Raw genomic sequence first — 22,847 nt, forward strand, 5'->3', positions numbered from 1 at the left:
TATAATGATTTTAGGCAGTACTGCCAAAAATCATTTTCAGCTCTTTTGTGTATTTGTAAAATTAAAACCAATGCATTGAAAGTATTGTAATTCTCAAAATGTTGGTAACTTTTGGAGTTGAATAACATATTAAGAGCTCTTCTTGATTCGTGACTATGAAAAATACGGCACATATAGCTTTAAATGTGCCGTTCAGACAATGTGTGTATACGTCCGTCGATATTTTCAATCCTTCTAGCTTTTCAATTATGTCCTTGTAATTATAAAAACACAAAACAGCAACAGCGGAATATAAGGATGGATGTGAATAGATGTTTTGCAGACAAACCGATTGAACATAGCATTGACATCATAATTAAATGTTTGATATATTTGCCATATCTAGTTCTCAGCGGCGTGCAATTTCGGCTTGATATAATATTATTATGTAAAATCCTATTGAGATCATAAAACATTTACAGGTTGTATCATGGAGCTTTATAGTGTTATATTGTCGATACAACGTTAACTGTAACTCTCATTTACTATGCGATTTTCTACATTGTATTAAATTGTCAATACAACTGCAGCTTTCACTTACATTGCGATTGGCTATATTTGCCATGTCAAAAATGACAATTGTAGCAATAGATTGACCTTTGAAATCGTTCTGAATTCTCACACACTTTTCCGCAATTAGCATCAGTTACATTAATTAACTGTGGAATGTTAATTCAACAATATTTTAAAACGCTTTAGAATGCGTGTTGTGTGTGGTTTAAGGGTATTATTTGCAATAGATTAATTTTTAAAAAGTATGCAACATGCTAAAATCAGATTATCGATTTTAAGCCTTGTTAATTGTAGAATTACCGATAGGTTTAATAAAACGGAATTATATAATTTACACTTAGCCTTGTCGAAGTAGCCGATACGGGTTAATTCCTGTAGCAGGTCTCAATCATCGTAAATACCGATAATTACCTGTACATGATGAGTGATATTGTTTTTCCCTGACCAGGTAATGACCATCATTGACAACCGGACATATCTTTATTGTCGGATTGTCAGTCTGATAGAGGATGTAACACATCACCCTATGTGTCAGTCTTATCCAAATCTGAAAATCAACACCAAGGTCAGCAGGGGCGTATTTAACACTACTTCAGTTTTTGGAATATCTCGTATTCGAGTATACTTGCATCAATTATATGTCAGTTACGTCAAATCATTTGACAATGTATGCTAGTTGTAACGTCGTTATGTCAGGCCGTACATATGGCGACACACCTAGAGAGCTTTTTTTATCATAACGATTGATAAAATCGCAGTAGTATTACATTATAGGCAGCTAGTAGTAACAGCGTAAGCCATTACATTAATTACAATAAACTATGTAAAAGATATATATTGTTAACAACTAGCCCTTATTTTATGAATTATACAGACCCTTGAGTTATCACGGATGCGTCAAACCCTTTGATTTGCGGTGACTTGATATAATAAAAGTTTTCTTATCATTTAGCCGTTTGAAGTTACACATAGATTATGCTATTGATTATTATCCTATCAATGTTATGTTGTTATAAATATTTATTGATTAAATGTTTGTTATAAATATTTATTAATTAAATATTTGTTATAAATATTTATTGATTAAATGTTTGTTATAAATATTTATTAATTAAATATTTGTTATAAATATTTGTTGATTAGATATTTGTTATTGATCGTATATTTTAAAAAGATATTAACTAGTTTTTTATAACAGGACCTACAGGGAATTTATAAGATAAATGGCGATACTTATTCACCGATAACATTATTATTAATGACAAACAAAAGGGATCTATGACTGTATAAAAGCAAACTTTGTTTTTCTGTAGCTATTGAACTTCGCAATTTTAATTTATTTTCATTTTGTGAGGTAATTTACGAGCATTTTATTGTCGCATTACCACCAAAAATCATCACCAAAATATTGCATATTGAAGAGAAAAAAACATGTTTTTCCTGATAAAGGCATTGCTATGTATCACATCTGTTAAACAACAGACATATCACAGAACATTGTGTTTAAGATTTTCGTTCATAGGACGGGTATATCTCCAACAAATGTTGGTATTTTGAAATGTTTCAGAATTTCAGAAAATGATAAAAAAAATGACAAATTTTAATATTAATCCCGCAAAAAATAGCAGGTTCAATTTCTTCGAAACGTTGACAGAAGACTATAACTGGAACCGTATCCTTTCTCGTCTTCCTGGCAAACTGTCTTTTTCCCTTACGTCTGCCTTGACATTTGACCTTATGTTGATCGCTCGCCCATGTGAGGTAGGTTTTGGGTTATGCACCCAGACCGAGACTATTCATAGTCTATAATAATACAGTAGATTCTGCTTGTGTTTATCAATAGCATAAAGGTAGTGAGACGACTGGTTTGCCAGTTGTAAGTATAATGTGATCTGGTGAAATAGGCTGTTCGGTATTTAAGTATACTTAAGATGATAATTTGAACACGGTATACAAGGCGAAACACTTCGAACAAACAACCAATTGCATACACGGAAGGCCGTCCGAATTTGGCCGATCAAATTACAATGACTGCTGATCGTTTAATTCAATCAATAAATCATTCATAAATTTGTTTCAAACTTTTTTTATGCGTAATTTTCATCAAAGATTGATCAAGATAGCATATGTTACTATGGATTTTATTTGATAGAAAACGATAATCATGTTAAATAAAAATAATACAGAAATAAGAAATAATAGCAAAATTATATCTCAAATTAGTTCATTTATATCATTTATTGTAGATAATCTACAACTGCTATGGTGGCTTTTTATATTATAGTTTGTATTTTCAGGAAAACGACAAGATGTCCCCATTAACTGTCGTGTCCATAGTGCTCGGTGTAGTTATCCTAGCTGACCTCACTGTAGTCAGTTTGGCTGCACATAAAACCAAACGACCTCCGCCACCACGTGGACGGGCCCCGAGACCTAATGGTTCTAAAGCATTTTCGTTCAGAGGTGCATCACCTGTGAAGCCTCCACTTCCTCCGAAGCCCAGACCGGTTCCGTTCTCGTCATCAGGGAACAACATCAGACCACGATTTGCTGCGAGTTCGCCAATAAGTCGTAAAGGTACGATACAATAGGTTGTATGTTTATAAACTGGGAGTGTGCACTCATTCAAGTGCAAATGAACCCAAGGCATGGCATGTAGTACTAATATATTTCTTAATAATATTGACGAAGGCGTGAAGATAATATACGTTATTCCAGAAAATAAAAACTATGTTCTGATGATGTGAACTTTTAGCACTAAGAAGTACATCTATCAAATTAATGCACGAGCTTATATCGTAATCACAGACTTTCTCCATCACTATAGCATTAAAGAAAATATTTGTGATATATGATTAAAATTAAAAACGGCAGTGCAAATTGCCAGATTAGTTCTATCAAAAAATGTATTCGCTCCAACAGCATTCCGAATAATTCCTTGTTTTCTTCTAGTGCAAGTTGTTTCGCCGAGCGGTGGACTGGAGCAGTTCAGTCGTACTCTGCAATTCAGACGTCCTGAATTACCAAAACCGATTAATAAACCACCAGGAAATGGACGCAACCTGACGACCACTCCAGGAACTGGAAGCAAACAACAGATTCCACCAGAAGGTCGACCGGAAATGCCAAAACCAAATGGACGCATGATTTCTTTCTCCACAAATAATCGTCCAGCAGTTCAGAGCAAGCGTCTATCACTTTCGTTTACAAATAATCGTGGGCAAAATCAACAGACAAGTGGTCAATCACCAACATTACAAAATGGTCGCCAACAACCTCAGTCACTACCTCCACCACAAAATGGTATCAACGTTTTAGTTCAACCAAGTGGACGCGAATTACCAAACCTGCGGAACGGTGTCCAACCGCCAACTATAGTAAATAAACTTCAGCAGCGACCTCAACAAAACAGACGCCTAGTTGCAAATGTTGGAGGAATACCCGTTCAGCACGGACGTAATCTACGAAATGGCCAACAATCTCCCTCTCCTCAAAATGGACGATTTTTATCAACCCAACAAAATGGTCGTCAATCACCGATTCCACAAAATGGACGAGTCCAAACAATTTCACAAAATAGCCTAAATCCAACAAACCGACAAGGGGGCCATCTAACGCAACAATCCCTCCAAAATAGCCGCAAACCTCAACCACAACAAAACGGCCGTCAAGCACTACCTCCACCGAATGGCCGCCAACCTCAACCACAACAAAACGGCCGTCAACCACCACCTCCACCGAATGGCCGCCAACCTCAACCACAACCAAACGGCCGTCAACCACCACCTCCACCAAATGGCCGCCAACCTCAACCGCAACCAAACGGCCGTCAACAACAACCTCCATCGAATGGCCCCAAACCTCAACCACAACAAAACGGCCGTCAGCCACCACCACCACCACCACCAAATGGCCGCAAACCTCAACCACAACCAAACGGCCGTCAACAACAACCTCCACCGAATGGCCGCCAACCTCAACCACAACCAAACGGCCGTCAACCACCACCTCCACCAAATGGCCGCCAACCTCAACCGCAACCAAACGGCCGTCAACAACAACCTCCATCGAATGGCCCCAAACCTCAACCACAACAAAACGGCCGTCAGCCACCACCACCACCACCACCAAATGGCCGCAAACCTCAACCACAACAAAACGGCCGTCAGCAACCACCACCACCAAATGGCCGCAAACCTCAACCACAACAAAACGGCCGTCAACCACCACCTCCACCGAATGGCCGCCAACCTCAACCACAACAAAACGGTCGTCAACCACCACCTTTACCGAATGGCCTTAAACCTAAACTTCAACAAAATGGCCGTCAACCACTACCTCAAACGAATGGCCGCAAACCACAGCTAAATGGTCTTCAACCACCCCATTCACTGTATGACCGCAAACATCAACCACAACAAAACATCCAAAAACAACCATCTCCACCGAAAGGCAGTCAGTCACCGACTCAACAAAATGGTTTTCAACCCCAACCTCCACCAAATAGCCACAACTTATTACCACCACAAAACGGTCACCAACAAACACTTCAAAAAATCAACCTCAAAGCATCTTTGATAAATGACCTACAGCCAACAATAAGAAACGGAATATCTCCTGATGGAAATAAGCGAAAAATCGGAGGAATACCGATTCAAGCTGAATATCAGGCATTGTCTTCACCGACTGAACCCAAGCTATCAGCTCTACAAATTCCCCAACAACAGCCATCTCGAAAACCTGGACGACAGTCTGACAAAAATGGAGGGATAGCTGTTGAAAAAGGACTTCAACAATCGTCAACAAAGAATGGTGGTCTAAAGCAAATACTTTTACAACAGGCATCTGTACAAAGTAGTCGTCTATCGTCCTTGCCGCATACTGGCAATGCGCAGGGATCGGAGCAAGATAATCGACGAATATCTTCTTCAGGACAAAATAATGACCATCCAACAATCCCTTCACAAGCTGGTCTTTCATCAATCCGTTTACAAAACGTCCGTCAACAAAAACCTTCAAGTCGTGACAATCTATCAGTTCCTCAAAAAGTTAGCCTTCAACCAGGGTCTCAACAAAGTGGCCGTTCCAAGATCCTTCTACAAAAAGGTCGCCTTAGGGTTACTCCAGGATCTCGACAAAATGGACTTCCTCCGGTCAATCCACTAAGTGAAAGTCAACCGATCAATCCACAAAGTGGCCGTCAACCGGTCAATCCACAAAGAGGCCGTCAACCGGTAAATCCACAAAGTGACCGTCTTCAGGTCTCTCCACAAAGTGACCGTCAACCGATCTCTCCACAAAGTGGCCGTCAGCCGGTTAATCCGAAAAGTGACCGTCAACCAGTTACTCCACAAAGTGACCGTCAACCGGTTAATTCACAAAGTGACCGTCAACTGGTTAATCCGAAAAGTGACCGTCAACCGGTTAATCCACAAAGTGGCCGTCAACCGGTTAATCCACAAAGTGGCCGTCAACAGGTTAATCCACAAAGTGACCGTCAACTGGTTAATCCACAAAGTGACCGTCAACCGGTTAATCCACAAAGTGGCCGTCAACCGGTTAATCCACAAAGTGGCCGTCAACAGGTCAATCCACAAAGTGACCGTCAACAGGTCAATCCACAAAGTGACCGTCAACAGGTCAATCCACAAAGTGGCCGTCAACAGGTTAATTCACAAAGTGACCGTCAGCTGGTTAATCCGAAAAATGGCCGTCGACGGATCTCTCCACAAAGTGGCCGTCAACCGGTTAATCCACAAAGTGGCCGTCAACAGGTCAATCCACAAAGTGACCGTCAACAAGTCAATCCACAAAGAGGCCGTCAACTGGTTAATCCACAAAGTGGCCGTCAACCTATCAATCGACAAAGTGGTCGCCCTCGGGTATCTCCAGGAAAAAATTCTCCTGTCTCTCCACAAAATGGTCGTTCCCCGACCATTCCACAAAGCGGCCGTTCCCCGGCTCTTCCAAAAAATGGACAAAAAACGGTTCAAAAACAAATGATTCTTCGAAAAAGTGGTCGCCAACCGACGTCGTCTCAAAATGGACACAAACAGTCGCTTAAAGGAGATGAACAACGACAAAACGGAAGGCAACCACCTCCAGCAGCACAATCATCATCTAACAGTCATACTGTTCCTCTTCCCTCAAATATTGCTATTTCACCGGCATCACCATTGCAAGGTCAATCTTTTGAACTTGTTACGAATGCTGATAATGGTGATCAGGCACCTGGTTCAAATATTGGATCATTTGCAATGTCTGCTCCTGAAAAATATAATAAAGATGCACAAAATCAAAAAGGAAACATGGGAGGGATATCGCATCGGTCAAAAGTGTCAAAGACTATGGATCCCGCAGACGGAGCAACGCAGATGTCAGCAGAGAATCAAGTTACTAACTCAAATTCTTTACGTCTTGGAGGTAAAAAACCATCTGGTACCGCTGGACAGAAATCTGGATTAATCGCTCCTTCATCACATAAAGTTGGACCTCAGAAACCTCCACCAAAACCAAATAGTACAGCAAACGCTAAAAAAGCACCAGTCAACACTCAGTCACAGGCAGCAAGTAAATCAACACCAGTTATTTCAGGACAGCCATTGGTGCCTGGCACTCCGAAAGATCAAAATAATCTAACTCTTATCAAGTCAACAAACTCAGGATTGCAACCTACAAAGTCAAATAGTATACCATTAGCTAATACGGAGCAAGTAGGAACGCCGAGAAAGGCTAATCAAGTTGTCCACACGAGCGTATATGGCGCTTCTTCTGCATCATCGGCATATAGCCAGAAAGTAGGAACATCCGGTTCTTCTACAGCACTACAACAGAAGATAGCCTTAGACGTCGCCATTCCGCAGCCACCAGCCGAAACAACAGCTAACGAAACGGCACAGTCAGTAGTGGAAGCCGCGTCTGTAAGTACAGCTTCTGTAGTAACGCAACCACGAAAAACAGGCGGCTACTATTACATTGATGCTAATGGCAATTATCAGTACTATGAACCGCCAGCAGACTCGTTCAGTGGACAAAACATTAATAGTTTGTTCTATAATTATTTCCCAGCACCAGTCGAAACACCAAGAACGCCTAGTTTATACTATACGACACCTTCTCCTTGGTACGAACCTCTTTTTGTTGGTGCTTCTCAGGAACCTACACAGAAAAAGGAGGAAGACTCTGACAATCATTGATCTCACTTGTGCTTTATTTCAAACTCTGTGCTTACCATTGCTAGGAAGATATTAAGATCGGGACTCTAGTCCTGTGGACAGCACACTATGCGCTATCACGATTTTCCCCATTTACTGAACGAAGTTGATATCACGTTACCTTCGTTGTGTCTTGAAATTCAGTTTTTAAGTACGTGTTACTCCCAACACACTACAAAATATACGTAGCAATAAAAGTGAAAGTAAGAAAGAAAATACAGGAGGCAAAATACGTGATGAAAGCTAAAGAAGTGAAACTTAGCTAGCGTTTTTTCTATGTGATCGTGACTAGCAGTAGCAGTATTCAACTTCTAATGTGACATATCATTGTAATATAAATACAAGCCTTATATACAAACATGTATTGATATTTATCTCAGATAATTAATATTAACAGAATATTTTAAGATTTCCGTTGTATTTATACATGTCCTATTGTTATTTGCCGTGAACAGTTCGAATCAAATACCATATCACATTTTATAGCAGCGCTTCATAAAATAAAAAATAATAATAACAGTTTTGTTTAAAAGCATGAACATTCCAGTCTGAAAGAAAACAAATAATAATAGAGTAGTCGCGTTAAGAGATTAGTGTATGTGACGTTTACATGATATTAACTCGGTACGGTACGTTAGGCCACTCATGTAAATCAGCTGTTGATATAGGATTTCACAGAGTAAGAGGAAAAGCTCAGTCTATATAGATATAACGTGCAAATAATTAAAGAACGGCAAATGGGTCATGGTCAGAAATCACGTGCTACATACACTGTTTAATATACTCTTTGCTATTTCAATTGTCAAAATGATTTTATGAGAATGGGATGTTATCACCAATAACGGGCCATTCTCTTATTAAACATTTGTTGTGTGTTATTACAGCAAGACACTATTTTCTTTTATCTCTAACCATTATGGATGTAATTTGTATTCAGTGTACCAGAAACAGATAAACATGTTTATATGTTTTTGAGTGTACATTATAATAATTTTAATTTGTTTTATTTATTATATTTTAAAAAATGAATTAGAGTTATGCAATAAATGAAGCTAATAATTCATACTTTTTGTCGTTTTATTTAATCCGATATTATCATGTTAGCGTTATTAAATCACTTAACTGTAGATCGTTTCATACCTAGATGTGTTTTTTTCCCGAATGAAACAAGATGTGATGCTCGTCAGATAAACATATCAGTTTCTCTGTGCACACAAAACATGTTGATATCAACATGGAAATTAAGATGAAGTTTCATTACTATTTTGTTAAAAATGCTCCTCCGCCGATAGAGCACAACGATACCCATCATTTGTACAATGTCTGATCGTGTATATATGTGTCTATTTAACACCAAAACACATATATAATAATGTAATTTATTGTGCTTTCGGTACATGCACAATCAGTACTTCATTCCATATAGCGCATTGTGCCGTCGATATTTTACGGGAGGCAATTAATTATTTATAATATTATTATCATGAAGTAAAATGAGAAGCTCATTTTTTAATGATGGTAATGGCTTAAAGTAAGTAACTTTTATAACTGAAGAAGCATACTAATATCTATGCTTCTGTTTTTGATAGAGAAAAATATCATTCGTCAGCGATGGAGCAACTTTTATCCAACTGTGTGCGGTATATAAACTTTCATGTTTTGTTTTTAGATTTCTTTCAGCGTATCAAAATTGCTGTTTGTATCCTTTAAGTCAGTGTTTAAATTAAATGTATTGTTTAGCCACACAATTATTTAATTGTTATTATCAAAGGATCAAGCTACAAAATAACTTATCCGAGAGATATTCATGTTTTCATTTTTTTTCCATTTTTCATACGTAAAAACGTTATTTTCTTATAAATGGTGTTTTGATAGCAAGAGAAGCGGTCATACCAACATGATGATAACAGTTGCTAATACTCCATGAACGATTCCTATAGTGGTGTTATTTAGTTTTGCCTGTCTTTTTACCTGTTGACAGTATCGTTAATCAAGGCTACGGGCACTCTCTGACCCCCATATAAAAAGCATGTAGTCTGTGGTTATATTTTCTGTTTTACAGCGGGAAGCTTTGTATCATTCCAAGTCATCCTCTTGTCAGTTATATAGAAACAAAACTATGTTATAGTTTGTACTCCACCGATTATATTACCTATAAAATGATATCGTCGCGGTATACGATTGTCATACCAAAACATGACAACATGCAATCTGTATACTCATACATTATAAAGTTGCTGTTGACTGGGATTGAGGGCAACAAATGATTTGTTGGACCCGATAACAAATTATTGCCTAAATATACAACTTAAATAGATATGGAATAACATCATTTTCGGATTCCCTGAAAGTACAGTAGATCTAATTTCAGGGATAATAAAGATATTTGTACTATGTAGTGCTACATGGCATCTCGCTGAAACAACAAAAACCTCACCAAACACCACATCCGGTAACATAACCCTCACTTTAGAGAGTTTTGTTTAATATTCCCGTTATAGCGGTAATAGTGTATATCATTCACCCATTTTTTTAATATTTAGCGGTTCAAATTTTCGCGAACATAGCAATATCTGCAAAATCGCAGAAATATCTCCACAAAACTAAATAAAATACATGGACAACGGATATCATTAAAGACTAAATATACGCTTGGATACCTAGTGGTATTAGCAATCGAAACAAAATCAGAGTAAGCATGTCGGAATCCAACAGAAGAAATAATTCGACTTAGCAGACGTGCTCAACAATTGACGTCTGATCACTCTTATTTTAAGAAATGGCTAATGTGGTGGCAATTTTGAAAAGCAGCATTTCTTACACTTTGTAAAGAGGTGAAATGTCATATTTATTTACTTCAATATCTTTACTTAACTCGTCGGTCCTACAACTTGCTGTATCAAGTTAATTTTTTCTGTAAATATTTTTTAGGTTCATTGAGATGAAAATGATAAGCATTTAAGGTTGGAATCATAACCTATTGGTTTTAATTTTACATTTTATTAAATATTTGAAGTTTTAGCAAAAATGTTGAAATATAAGAAATTCTGTATTTTTACAAAAAATCAAGCACACTGACCCCCTATTTTTATGATTGTTTTAGAAATGACAACTTCTTTACTTTTGAACAGGAAAATTGTAGAAAAAGTTAGTTGAACCTGCCAACAAATTGTAAAAAGAAAAAGGTATTTTCATTTTCAAAATTTAGGGATAGCAGTAACATGTACAGCTGTTTTGAGCAAAAATATTTTCTTAAAGAGCATTAATATTTTCTTAAAGAAATTATTGTTTTTGTCATTTTTGCGAACATTTATACTTATCAGACTACGTGTTTGCAAATTATTGTCTCAACTGGTAGTGCTTCTGCTCAAAACTGTGAAATTCCGGTAAAATTACAATTTATGTCAAATAGTCATCTTGGATCCATAATAGCTCAAATCAAAGCACACCATCATATCAATTTTATACCATTTTAAATTTTGGTATGAATTCTTATTTTCAAAAATATATATTAGCAAAAAATGACTTTTTACCAGAGCGGATCTTTAACATTGAATATCTTTTCTCACATAGCTAGCCATGTAAGATAGAGTTGTCCCATGAAAGACAGCTATGTAAGATAAATCTATCTTACATAGCTGTGACGTCACAATTGCCGAACAATCAGATGACGTCATATCAGCCAAAGTTGACGTCATTTTTCTTCTATTTCGATTGATTTGCCGGATTTATTTACCATTTCATTTGTTTAATTTGCATTTCAAACCGTTTTACCTAAGATTTCTTGTTTATGTTTATAAATATAAACCAAACTTTGATGAGCTCTTTCGAATGGCGTTCTTATTTTTAAAATCGATCAATTATTTAAGAAGTTAAGATTTTGTAACAAAATGGCTGCCTCACCTTTCGTGCAAGTAACTCGACAAGCAATGTGAGAAAATAACTCTTTCATATGTAAATTATGTAGGATAGAACTATTCCACCCTCGGGTACAGAATTTTGGGTCAGAAACCTCGGCAAGCCTCGGTTCTGACCCAAAATTCTGTACCCTCGGGTGGAATAGTTCTATCCTACATATGTACATATGAAAGAGACATCACTATCTCATTCCTTCTCATTTCTCTTATAACCTTATTGATAGGGAAAAAAATGATCCTGAATGCATTGTTTGGTTTCATTGACGTAAGACATGTATCATAAAAATGTCATCCTTTAGTACTTTTTATTGCTATAATAAAACACATTCTGTGCTACCTTTAGACACAAAGGTGTTTTTTCGTGTGACTTTTTTCTTATTTAAAGCATATTTGCCGAAAACTTATAATGGAATACCAGTTAACTTAAGTTTTAATATGCATCAAAGACCGTAACGTACATAAATTGCAAAGCTTGAACACCAAAGGAACAAATGTGTCCAATAAATCACATGTCTATGTCATCATACGTTAAAAAGATATAGCATACAATCGACAAATTACATTGAGGTATGAGACAATTGTCAAGCAAAGAAGAAATTCTGGATTCACCAAACTTAACACAAATTTATTAACCGACCCAAGAAAACAAATTGACCCAAAGTCAATACTATTTTTCCGTGGGTCGATGAACAAATATATTGACCGAGACTAAAGACAGTATGTATTTACCGGTTCGTGGTAACATGTTTACTTTCAATACCACACAAAAGCAATCAAAATTTAACACTTATATATAACAATGTCCAAAACTATTATAGAAGCATCGTTGTTCAATTGTAATATCAGGCACTTTTATATATGTCATATATGCATTTTGTCATCATGCATTATGAGGTAATAAAATCACGACCTATTCTTTACTTTAAAAAAGTAAAAATAAAAACATTTTGTTTACGATTGTATGCTCGGCTTCCTTGAGTCACCAAGGACGGTGTAATTGGTGTGTTGTGTGTGTGGAGTGGGTTCGGAGACAGTAGTAGGTTATGTGTCTTTGTAATAGTGAAACTCCTGTATTTTTGCTACGCCGCTTGAGGCGTATTAGTTAGAATCGGATGTAAATCACGCCATCTTGCAGGATAGCCATGTAGCAAGAACGCTTGAATCAGATGGATGATCGGTGTGTTACAAGCACTGCCTGTTGAAGTAATATTAAAACGATTTACGGAAACAGAGTTTAATCTGACCGGATTCGGACGCCATCTTCCTGTTAAAGCATGGTCACATGTGTGCTTGCATCCGTTAATTAGATTTCGGTGTAGAACAAGCATTCGTGGTAAAAGTATTCTGTATAAATCTGGTTCCATTTACAGATGGAACAAATATATCTGTAGTAGTATATCATGTTCAAGACATTATTTTTATATTTCTTATTTAATTTAGATCAAAATCGTGCAACATTAATAATCAGACATATTATTAACGAGACACGGAACATACTAAAATGCGGGGTGACAGTACATACTAGAAGCGGAATGAAAACGGACCATAGAAAAACATAGAAACATATTAGATAATGTTCAATATTTTCTTTGCCTTTTCTCTGAGCTTAGCAATCTCTGCATAAAACCCCTTTTATTTGTTGGAAGCAAAAGTATTATTAAAACTGTTCGTCTGCACTAGACCTGGCTACCTTGCACTAACACAAGCTCACAAATTTTAAAATGGCTTTCAACAGAACAATTAAAATTGCTAAACAATATCATCATATCATTGTTTAATTTCCATATTCTGTCCAATCAAAGGGTTAAGCTTCCGCGTAGCCCACCTAGCTTTTTGGGAAGCTAATACTTGTGTATAATACAATATACAAAGGGCAATGTGCAAACCTTTCGTCCCACACTCCCTGTATGCTGAGGTGAGTAGAAACTACAATAAATGTACTAATTATATAGACTAGGAGTCTCACTCAGGGGACGAAATGTTAGCCGAGTATATGCGATTTTATTTTATCAATTTTTGTCGCTATATCGAAGAGCGCTAACAGAATATATGTATACCAGCTATATCGAAGAGTGTTGACAAAATAAAATGTATACCAGCTATATCGAAGAGTGTTGACATAATAAATGCATACCAGCTATATCGAAGAGTGTTGACATAATAAATGCATACCAGCTATATCGAAGAGTGTTGACAGAATAAATGCATACCAGCTATATCGAAGAGTGTTGACAGAATAAATGCATACCAACTATATCGAAGAGTGTTGACAGAATAAATGCATACCAGCTATATCGAAGAGTGTTGACAGAATAAATGCATACCAGCTATATCGAAGAGTGTTGACAGAATAAATGAATACCAGCTATATCGAAGAGTGTTGACAGAATAAATGCATACCAGCTATATCGAAGAGTGTTGACAGAATAAATGCATACCAGCTATATCGAAGAGTGTTGACAGAATAAATGCATACCAGCTATATCGAAGAGTGTTGATACCACTAATGAAATGTATACAGTATAATCGAAGAGTGTTGACAGAATAAATGCATACCAGCTATATCGAAGAGTGTTGACAGAATAAATGCATACCAGCTATATCGAAGAGTGTTGACAGAATAAATGCATACCAGCTATATCGAAGAGTGTTGACAGAATAAATGCATACCAGCTATATCGAAGAGTGTTGACAGAATAAATGCATACCAGCTATATCGAAGAGAATTGACAGAATAAATGTATACCAGCTATATCGAAGAGTGTTGACAGAATAAATGCATACAAAGTGTATGAAGTCAAAAAATAGAAATGCCATCAAGAAGAAATCAAAGTTAATAATTATTTCGTTTAATTTCCCATGTCATTGTTAAGGATATGCTGAATCTTTATTCTTTTGTAATGAATTGCTTTGGTAAACTGTCCGAATTGTCAATAGTTTCACCCAAACAAGCTGTGATAAAACAAACTGAACAACTACTCATTCATCCCATCAAAGCTGATCCTGACATTACGGAATAGGAAGTCGCGATAGGTGCCTCCGAATGAAAAGTGGTGACATATTTCTAATTAATTATAATTAAAAACGACCATCTCAGTCACATACGATAGACTTGTACATGTAGGAAGTAAAAACATTAAAGGTATATTGCATTTTAAGATAAATAGAAGCTGAATGAAGCATGCTAGTGATTATGATATTTATATATTACACGATATATACAACACGGTATTAACGATGTAGCTATCGGTAAAGGTATGTTTGGTATGGGCTGAAAATAACAATGGTATCTCACTAACAGCTGATAAGGTCACGTGTACCCAGAAAACAAAGGTGTTCCATGTCTGATCGTGTAGGGAACACGTAAACTCCATCAGAAGAAATGTCGAACATATCCCAATAGCTATATATAAGTCATGTATAAGATCACACTCAATGTGGCCCAGTGATACAACTCCTTATTACATGACGTGATGTCTTTAATGATTTATACCACGTAATTGACGACATGGATTTTTCTTATATCCACTCCATACATTTCGGATCCATTTGATTAGTATCTTTATCTCGGGACGCACATCATGACGTAAACACACAAGGTAAGTGTTTCATACTATCATAATGATGTTTATCATCTTGTCATGATGCTCTACCTCTTTTTTAATTGTTTTTATATTCTAAAACATTTTTATAGTCATAACATTGTCTATGTACAATGTAACAATGTATATTTTAATACATATTTTTTTCTCATTTGAAATACTTTCATATTGGTAATACGTTTAAAGTGCATTCAAGGTTTATTATAATGTAAGCAATAGAACCCAAGACAGTTCTATATCATTCTGTTAGAATCTATACATAGTGAAATAGCACATGTCACAATATCTTATCAAACTAAAAACTATAATAAAATCAAAATGTACACTTTAACCTATCATTAGGTGATTCATGTAAAGATTCGAGAGTCATGTACTATTTTTTTTTTCATTTAGATAATTTCCAATTATATCGTTAATCGAGTTTTGAATAACATTTGTTTTCTTCCTAACATCTCATAAAAAGTGTTTATTATGAAAGTTACAATGACATTATTTGTATTAAGTAAATGCGTTACCCTAGGTTTTACGTAAGTGAAAGTTTGATGTAAATAAGGATTTTGATTTAAAAAAAATAATTATCAGACAGAATCATTTTCTATTGAAGATTTCTAACGAAAAGATTTGCGACAAAGACCGGTATATTCAATCTTTTAGTGAGTTTCCAATTTCAATAAAATAGGCAATGTTAAGTATTACACGTTATCAAATACATCTATTTTATAAATCGTCACCCTTTGTCACTTGCGTTTCTGAGATATTACACACAAAAAAGTGCAACGCATGCTTAACATACGTTTGAAAAAACATGCGTTAAACGTATGTTTAAAACAGGCGTTTTACGTACGTTTTGGCCACCATGCGTAAAACGTACGTTTGAACAAAACATGCGTTAAACGTATGTTTAACATATTTTACGTACGTTTGTTTTCCACCACATGTAAAACGGACGTCTGTTAAATCAACCCTACTTATTACATATAAAGCATTAGTTTTATTGTTAAGACCTGCAATAGTTTTTTTCTCAAAAATGGCTCATATGCAAATACATGCTAAATATCCTCTAAGTTTTGGTTTCATGTTATCTATATATGTCTTCTACCAACATATAGCGAACCTCATACTAGCCTCATGATGGAATAAAACAGCTTCAATATCGTATGATGATACTCGTAGGTCTACAATTATATGTACATCTACTGATTGTGAACAGAAGCAAAACCGCTAATGTGGATTCCGTCTTTTAAAATTTTAATTTTAACAGTTTTAAAAACTAATGCTCTGAATACATATGATCAATATCTGCTGACCAGCGCTTCATGATGTACAATATAGTAGGTCTACATCTGTTGTTTGATCATCCTCGATACTCCAGGGGTTCCGATCACTTACGATATATGTAGAGATCGTAAGTGATCGCAACCCCTGGAGTATCGAGGATGCTTTTTGATCTACGAGATCATGAGTTTATGTCTTAGAATTGACATTATACATGTAGCTAAGGATTATACGTGTAGCTTCATTATGCATATGTAAAGGAAAAAAATGTATTTATACGTACAATGTGCAAACATAACATAAATTAATTTATGGACTCACTGAGCAAGAATTTGAAAACAATTGAAGATTGGGAACGACTTTAGTAAAGATTTTAGCCTTTATTAAAAATGTAAGTGATGAAGTGGCGTTAAGGACAAATTGATGTAGGAAAAATAAAATCATCCTAAGATTATGAAATTTATTAATATGTAGTCACTCATTAGTAAATACAACAAACTAAGTATGAAAAAATATCAGTCACTGGACAGGAACCGATAATAAAAATAAAATGGAATTAATTTTTTTTTTTTTTTTTTTTTTTGAAAATGACAAATATATGGTGCAACTTCAAAGGCCATGTAAATGTACATATTTAAAAAACAAAAAAAAAGTTGATTTTGTAACTGGATCAAACGTATGTAAAACACATGTTATGATACGTCCGTATTACATGCGTTTATGTTTTACGTCTGTTTACCATGCGTATTACGCATGTTTAACACACGTATTACATACGTTTCGTACGTACGTTTTACATGCGTGGTCCTCAACATACGTTTTACATGCGTTTTATAACGTACGTAAAACGTGTATGCACTTTTCCCTGTCTATATTATTACTAAAACACAAAACATGCATTATGTGTTGTTAATCTGAAGGTTTAGATTCGAATTTCCTCACAAAATCGTACAGCATTTATGATTATGTAGAATTTGTATCCAGGGATTCAAATAAAAAAACCTGACAGCTTCCACCCTGATCAGGACTAGACGATTAAAATTGGTGTCGTAAATCGTGAGGTCGAGGCCCGAATAGTTCGTCACTTTAGCTTCTTTATTATTATATAGATACATCGTTATGTATCTTGTATATAGAATACAAGTTAGAACAAAATGAAGCATGGATTCGTACCAGTTGTACTAAAATGATACGGCACCGCCAAATGGAACGCGTTTGGATTTTTCCATGATTGCGGCACCCATATGAAAGATACGCTTCGAATATAAAAGCCAAGTATTTTCAGTGTTGATAAAATTGATATAAAAGTAAAACATAATTAATTTCGAAATATATCAAAATCAATAATCCGCGTAATTTCTTCGGATATAAATGATGATTTCCGTCTTGTTTTCAACAAGAAAGACATTCCGATTACAAATGAAAAATCTCGGGTCCCGTCATCTTGCATCCAAATGGTACGCTTCTGAATACGAACCACTTGTACCAGTACAGTCACGGCTCGTTCCATTTGAGATACAACAGATTAGTATCGATTCTACTGGTACGAATCTGCAAATGGAACGCACGGCTAGAATTAACTCAAAGCCATGAATGTGAAAGGCGTTAAATTTAGAATACAGCTAAACAAACACTAGTTAGTACCGTGGACGGAGAGGAGGGGTGATGGCTATTATCAGTAATAGAGCAGAGAATACATACTCTTCCATACCATGCAATAATGTGGCCAGGCTTTATTCTTTCTGTGATAAACGTTTCATCTCATAACTGTCATTTAAACGATTACTACCTCCTTGTATTTGTATCTCTATTCGTTATATGTATTTTTCATTTGCTATAGTTTTGCTTGATTCACTTAATGAATATATTTGGACTTTTCAGATGGACATCAGGTGTGGAGTGGCCAATGTTATGTTCACACTGGTCCTATTTATCGTTTTTACTACTACTGCAAGTCCGGTCCCCAACGAATTTCTAATACGTTCCCATGAGCCATCATTCAGTCCTGACTTCGATAAGGAGGATAGCGAGGTCACAGTTCGGAGTGTCTTTAAAAGGTTCGCTCATCACGATTCTAGTGGGGCATTTTTAAACCATTTTCCAGCTTCTAATCCACTTTCACAAACTCGTATGACCCGTCAAAGAGGGAGTTTACGGCATACAAATGGTGTTCATAGCAAAGCATCGACGCCGTCATCAGCATTCCGTCATACAGAGAAAATCGTTGAAAAACCTAATGGCAAATGGACCAGAAACCTCTACAAGTCTAAACAGCGTCCGGTGAATGGTATTCCAAATGCTCTTCGTGAGACTTCTGGTCCGGCAAGATATGGACAAAATGACACAAGTACTGACAGAAACATCAGGATCCAAGAATGGAAGGATGTGTCTGATAGACTGATGGAGTCCTGGAGTTATATTGTTGGTGATACTACAACACAGGCGGATGTTGGGTACATGTCAGGCTCCCCAGACTGGAATTCCAAAACCACTCCAGTTTTACGGGAGAGTGTTCAACATGGACCCGTGAGGACGCGAGTGCCGACCACCATACACACAATTATGGGTTATGACGAGAAAATGTTTACAACAGTTGCGACGAAACCCCTGTATCATTTTACCGGAAAGCATGGTACCAAACCAAGGATGTATGGCACAACAAAGTCTTCACAATTTTCTGATCATTCCCATAAAGGTCATAACGAGGAACCCGTTGTATACGGAACAACAAAGCAAACAAACCCAACCCTTAATTCAGGGAAACATTTCGACCTTTCGAACGGTGGGTATCATACCAAACACCTGTCATATAGTTCTGATAAGTCAAAATCTATTTTAAATAGAGGTCATACTACAAAACCTTATTTACATCGCACCAGTACTTCAGAGCCGTATATATACCCGGGGACTAAATCTGCTGTGGCACCACGTGTATCCCCGATAGTGACGCCGATGATCACAACACGACACGTGGATGGTGGATATATCATCAAGCCGCACATGTTACAAGAAAGTGTGTACCCGAAACCTTCACAGGTTCATACCAGGACGTTAATACCAGAAAGCTGGAAAATAGTCGATTATGGCAAACCGAACACTTCCATACCTGTGTCTGATTCGAAACATTCTGGTCAGACTCTCAAGAATGAGCTAACTGAAAACAAAGGCTACACGACAGAGGTTCCATACTGGACCAATACTTATAACACACTCAAGACTGAGGCGTCAACTCATACAACCAAGATTGGAACCAATGGATACCGTGAAGATCTAACTAATCATGTAAGCCCTATTATCTCGACAACTGTAAACCCGCCAATCAGAACAGTCCAGACAGACAGCGTTATCTCGGTACCTGATACGTCTCAGGCAATCAGCTCTTCTACATCAAGTACAAACTCGCTTGCTGAAGATATTATCACTCAACTAGGTAATATGTATAAAGCAAGTTATACGACTTATAGTCCAGAAAACAGTAACATTCAGCATACTTCAACCAACACGTACCAACAATCACCAGACATGATTGAACAAACAAATCCAACTCTAACAACACCTGTGGCCAAACCTACACAACAAAATGGATGTTGTAACGATACATCGCCGAAGGAACAGAAGGATATTCCTCAGACAGTTATGACATACAGCACGACTACGGGTGATGGTGTAGGTACTACAACAGACCATGTCATACAGCCAATTAGAATCGAGTCAACATTAGATCCGCCAATCACAACCATAGCTGCTATCGATGCTAAGGTGTTGGGTACAGCTAAGACAGTATTACCTAAAACAAATAGACATAAAGTTCAGTATGGGGACGTGAATAAAAAACGGTCTTTTACGAAAACGAGTCCGATAAAAGTTTATGACTTAACTGACCCTGTACATTTAGGCGTAAACATATCTGAACGTATAACAAAGGAATCGTCAATTCCCAGATCGAATTTTACAAACGTACATATTATCGCAACGTCAAAGATGGAAATGCCAAACTCCCAGTATGACAACAGAGACAAACCAGTTCTGTCCACGAATATAACAGGTGTAAATAAAAGCGTCAAACATTCTATCCATTTGCTTAAAAGCACAGATCGACCATTATTGACAAAGTTGAAAAGCGAGGTAGGTCTTTTAAAATCGTCTAAATATCAGGATAAACACCTATCTTTAATGCAACAGAAACCAAAATCTGTGGCACGCAAGCACCATACAAAACCAAAGAGCAACAAGGGGACACAAATGGACAAGATAGAATGGCTGTCAAGACTAAAACACCACCATAGAGGGAGTATAAGTCGTAATCCGGGTACTAGTTACTATAGTAACAACCAGACTGTCCACATCGATAGTGATATCAACTATATCAAACGCGCTGTCAAAGTGATCAAGGGACTTATTAACAAGATACAGGGCAAGCCAATCGTCAAGTCGATACCCAAACCTGAGAGACAAAAGTATCTTCTGATACCACTCAGTAATCTAACATTTACAGAGATAAAACAGAAATTACTGGGCTATCAGCTATACATGAAAACATTTCAAAATTCTCACTTATCTGACCAAGACTTAGTCAGTGATGTCAAACCTCAAACTGATAGACCCATTATAATAGACCAAAGGCCAGAACAATGAAACCTAAACACCATACCACAGGTCTCAAAAACATATATAAAAAAATCCTTGACTTATTTCTTTCTAAATTTATCGGCCAAAAAATAATTATCCATTAACTGCTCAGCGAAATACTATTGCCATCAAATTTCGGTAAATGAACGGGTGACAGTAATTGGAATAACGTGTAATGGCTTTATTTATCTTTACTCTTTTATTGTAATGGTAGGCGTCTTCACAGCAATAGTTCCATATTGGTGTTTCACGTAAGATCAGAAATAAAAGTATAATTTAATGGTACATTGCCAGTTAACAACAATTACCGTACCCCTATGATCTAGGTAAACTTTGTGTTTGATACAGTAAGCACTTAAGGCTACACCAAAGTTAGCTATTGTGACAAACACACATCATTTGAGTGAAAACACGTGCGTAAAATGAGTACATACGTAGGTACATCATGATTCTTATTACAAAATGTTACAGGAAATGTGAAAAGGTCAACATATGCATGAATCATTCGTCGATCGTTTAGTTTACCATCAATAAAATTGTGTTTTGCCTGATCACAAAAACTATCACTGATAGAAAACACCGCTTAAATATCACAAACAGTTCATAAAACCTGCGCCGCATGACATTTGTTTCGGGTTCTATTGTGACATTCGATGACATAATGGGGATGAATGAAAGTGTATGTTTATTCCAATATAAAGCTTACATCATTTGAGATTCATTATCTATAGATCAGGGTTGTGATGTGATGGTATAACTATGGCCTATATACTCTAGGGTTGGTTTTGATACTTTTGTGTGTACGTGGTTTGGTGCTATAACATTACAAAATTCAAAGTTTATTTGAAATAAACTTCAAAGCAGTTATTTAGAATATACTTTTTTGTATTATAAATGTATCTAGTTGTATAGTTAAAATTTTATTCAAGTTTATTTTCATAATTCAATCTTATCATTAAAACATTCCCTTTTTTAAACTCTTCCCCCCCATGACAAATCGTTTGGCCGTTGATTCACAACCAAACAATGGCGACATTACAATTTTTTAAGACGATAACAATGTTTAAGCCATTAAAAATGCATCCACAATCTGAATGATTAAAGATAATATTAATGTTGGTCTGTTTTATTTTGTTTTACGCCCTTATCACAGAAAGCAATTGATACCAAATGTAGTTTTTAACGGCTAGTGCCGAAAATGCTACTTTTGTCCATGTAGATATAGGTTACATTATAGGAATGACGAGAAGAACACGATATGATAGTGGCCGTGTCACACAGATGTTTTAAGTGTAATGGGACGTGAACTTTGTGTCCTGAATTCAGAAAATTCAGATGATATACATGAACGAGTATAGTCTGTGACACCTAAATCTATATACGGTTTACAACTCATCTATTTACTTCAGTTTGGTCATGCCGACCTCAGTTCTTAATACACATGTCAACTACAAAACGCTGGCACGCTAGACAATGGGAGATAACTTCTGGATAAACACAGTACGATCCCTTCTATAACTGAACAGGTGTATGGTCCAATCTAAAAATCTATAATGTTTCCTCCTAAATAACCTATAAACCAAGGTGTCATAAATTGTTGTAATATATCAAGATCAATAATAAATGCAGTTTCATGTGAATTTTGCCTATTTTTCCTT

At 36.4% G+C, this 22,847-nt stretch overlaps 2 protein-coding genes across 2 annotated transcripts; both read left to right on the plus strand.

Annotated features, from left to right (window-relative positions):
• The first annotated feature begins 2,852 nt into the window (after window positions 1-2,852).
• LOC138314153 (nuclear receptor coactivator 6-like) lies at window positions 2,853-8,827 on the plus strand. The gene is made up of 2 exons (XM_069254328.1): window positions 2,853-3,129; window positions 3,505-8,827. The coding sequence occupies exons 1-2, from the start codon at window positions 2,862-2,864 to the stop codon at window positions 7,746-7,748; spliced, it is 4,512 nt and encodes a 1,503-aa protein (XP_069110429.1). The 5' UTR covers window positions 2,853-2,861; the 3' UTR covers window positions 7,749-8,827.
• A 9,621-nt stretch (window positions 8,828-18,448) lies between these two features.
• Window positions 18,449-21,268, plus strand: LOC138314154 (probable serine/threonine-protein kinase nek3). Its single transcript, XM_069254329.1, has one exon. The coding sequence runs from the start codon at window positions 18,472-18,474 to the stop codon at window positions 21,193-21,195; it is 2,724 nt and encodes a 907-aa protein (XP_069110430.1). The 5' UTR covers window positions 18,449-18,471; the 3' UTR covers window positions 21,196-21,268.
• The last annotated feature ends 1,579 nt before the right edge of the window (window positions 21,269-22,847 follow it).

Source organism: Argopecten irradians, chromosome 2 (genome assembly GCF_041381155.1).
Source record: "Argopecten irradians isolate NY chromosome 2, Ai_NY, whole genome shotgun sequence".
In the NCBI taxonomy this organism is placed as follows: Eukaryota; Metazoa; Mollusca; class Bivalvia; order Pectinida; family Pectinidae; genus Argopecten; species Argopecten irradians.

Bases quoted from the DNA above. Each gene is read 5' to 3' on its own strand.
- LOC138314153 (XM_069254328.1), top strand. From the start codon at position 2,862: ATGTCCCCATTAACTGTCGTGTCCATAGTGCTCGGTGTAGTTATCCTA. The intron at 3,130-3,504 runs GTACGATACAAT...GTTTTCTTCTAG, and splicing joins TTCGCCAATAAGTCGTAAAG to TGCAAGTTGTTTCGCCGAGC.
- LOC138314154 (XM_069254329.1), top strand. From the start codon at position 18,472: ATGTTCACACTGGTCCTATTTATCGTTTTTACTACTACTGCAAGTCCG.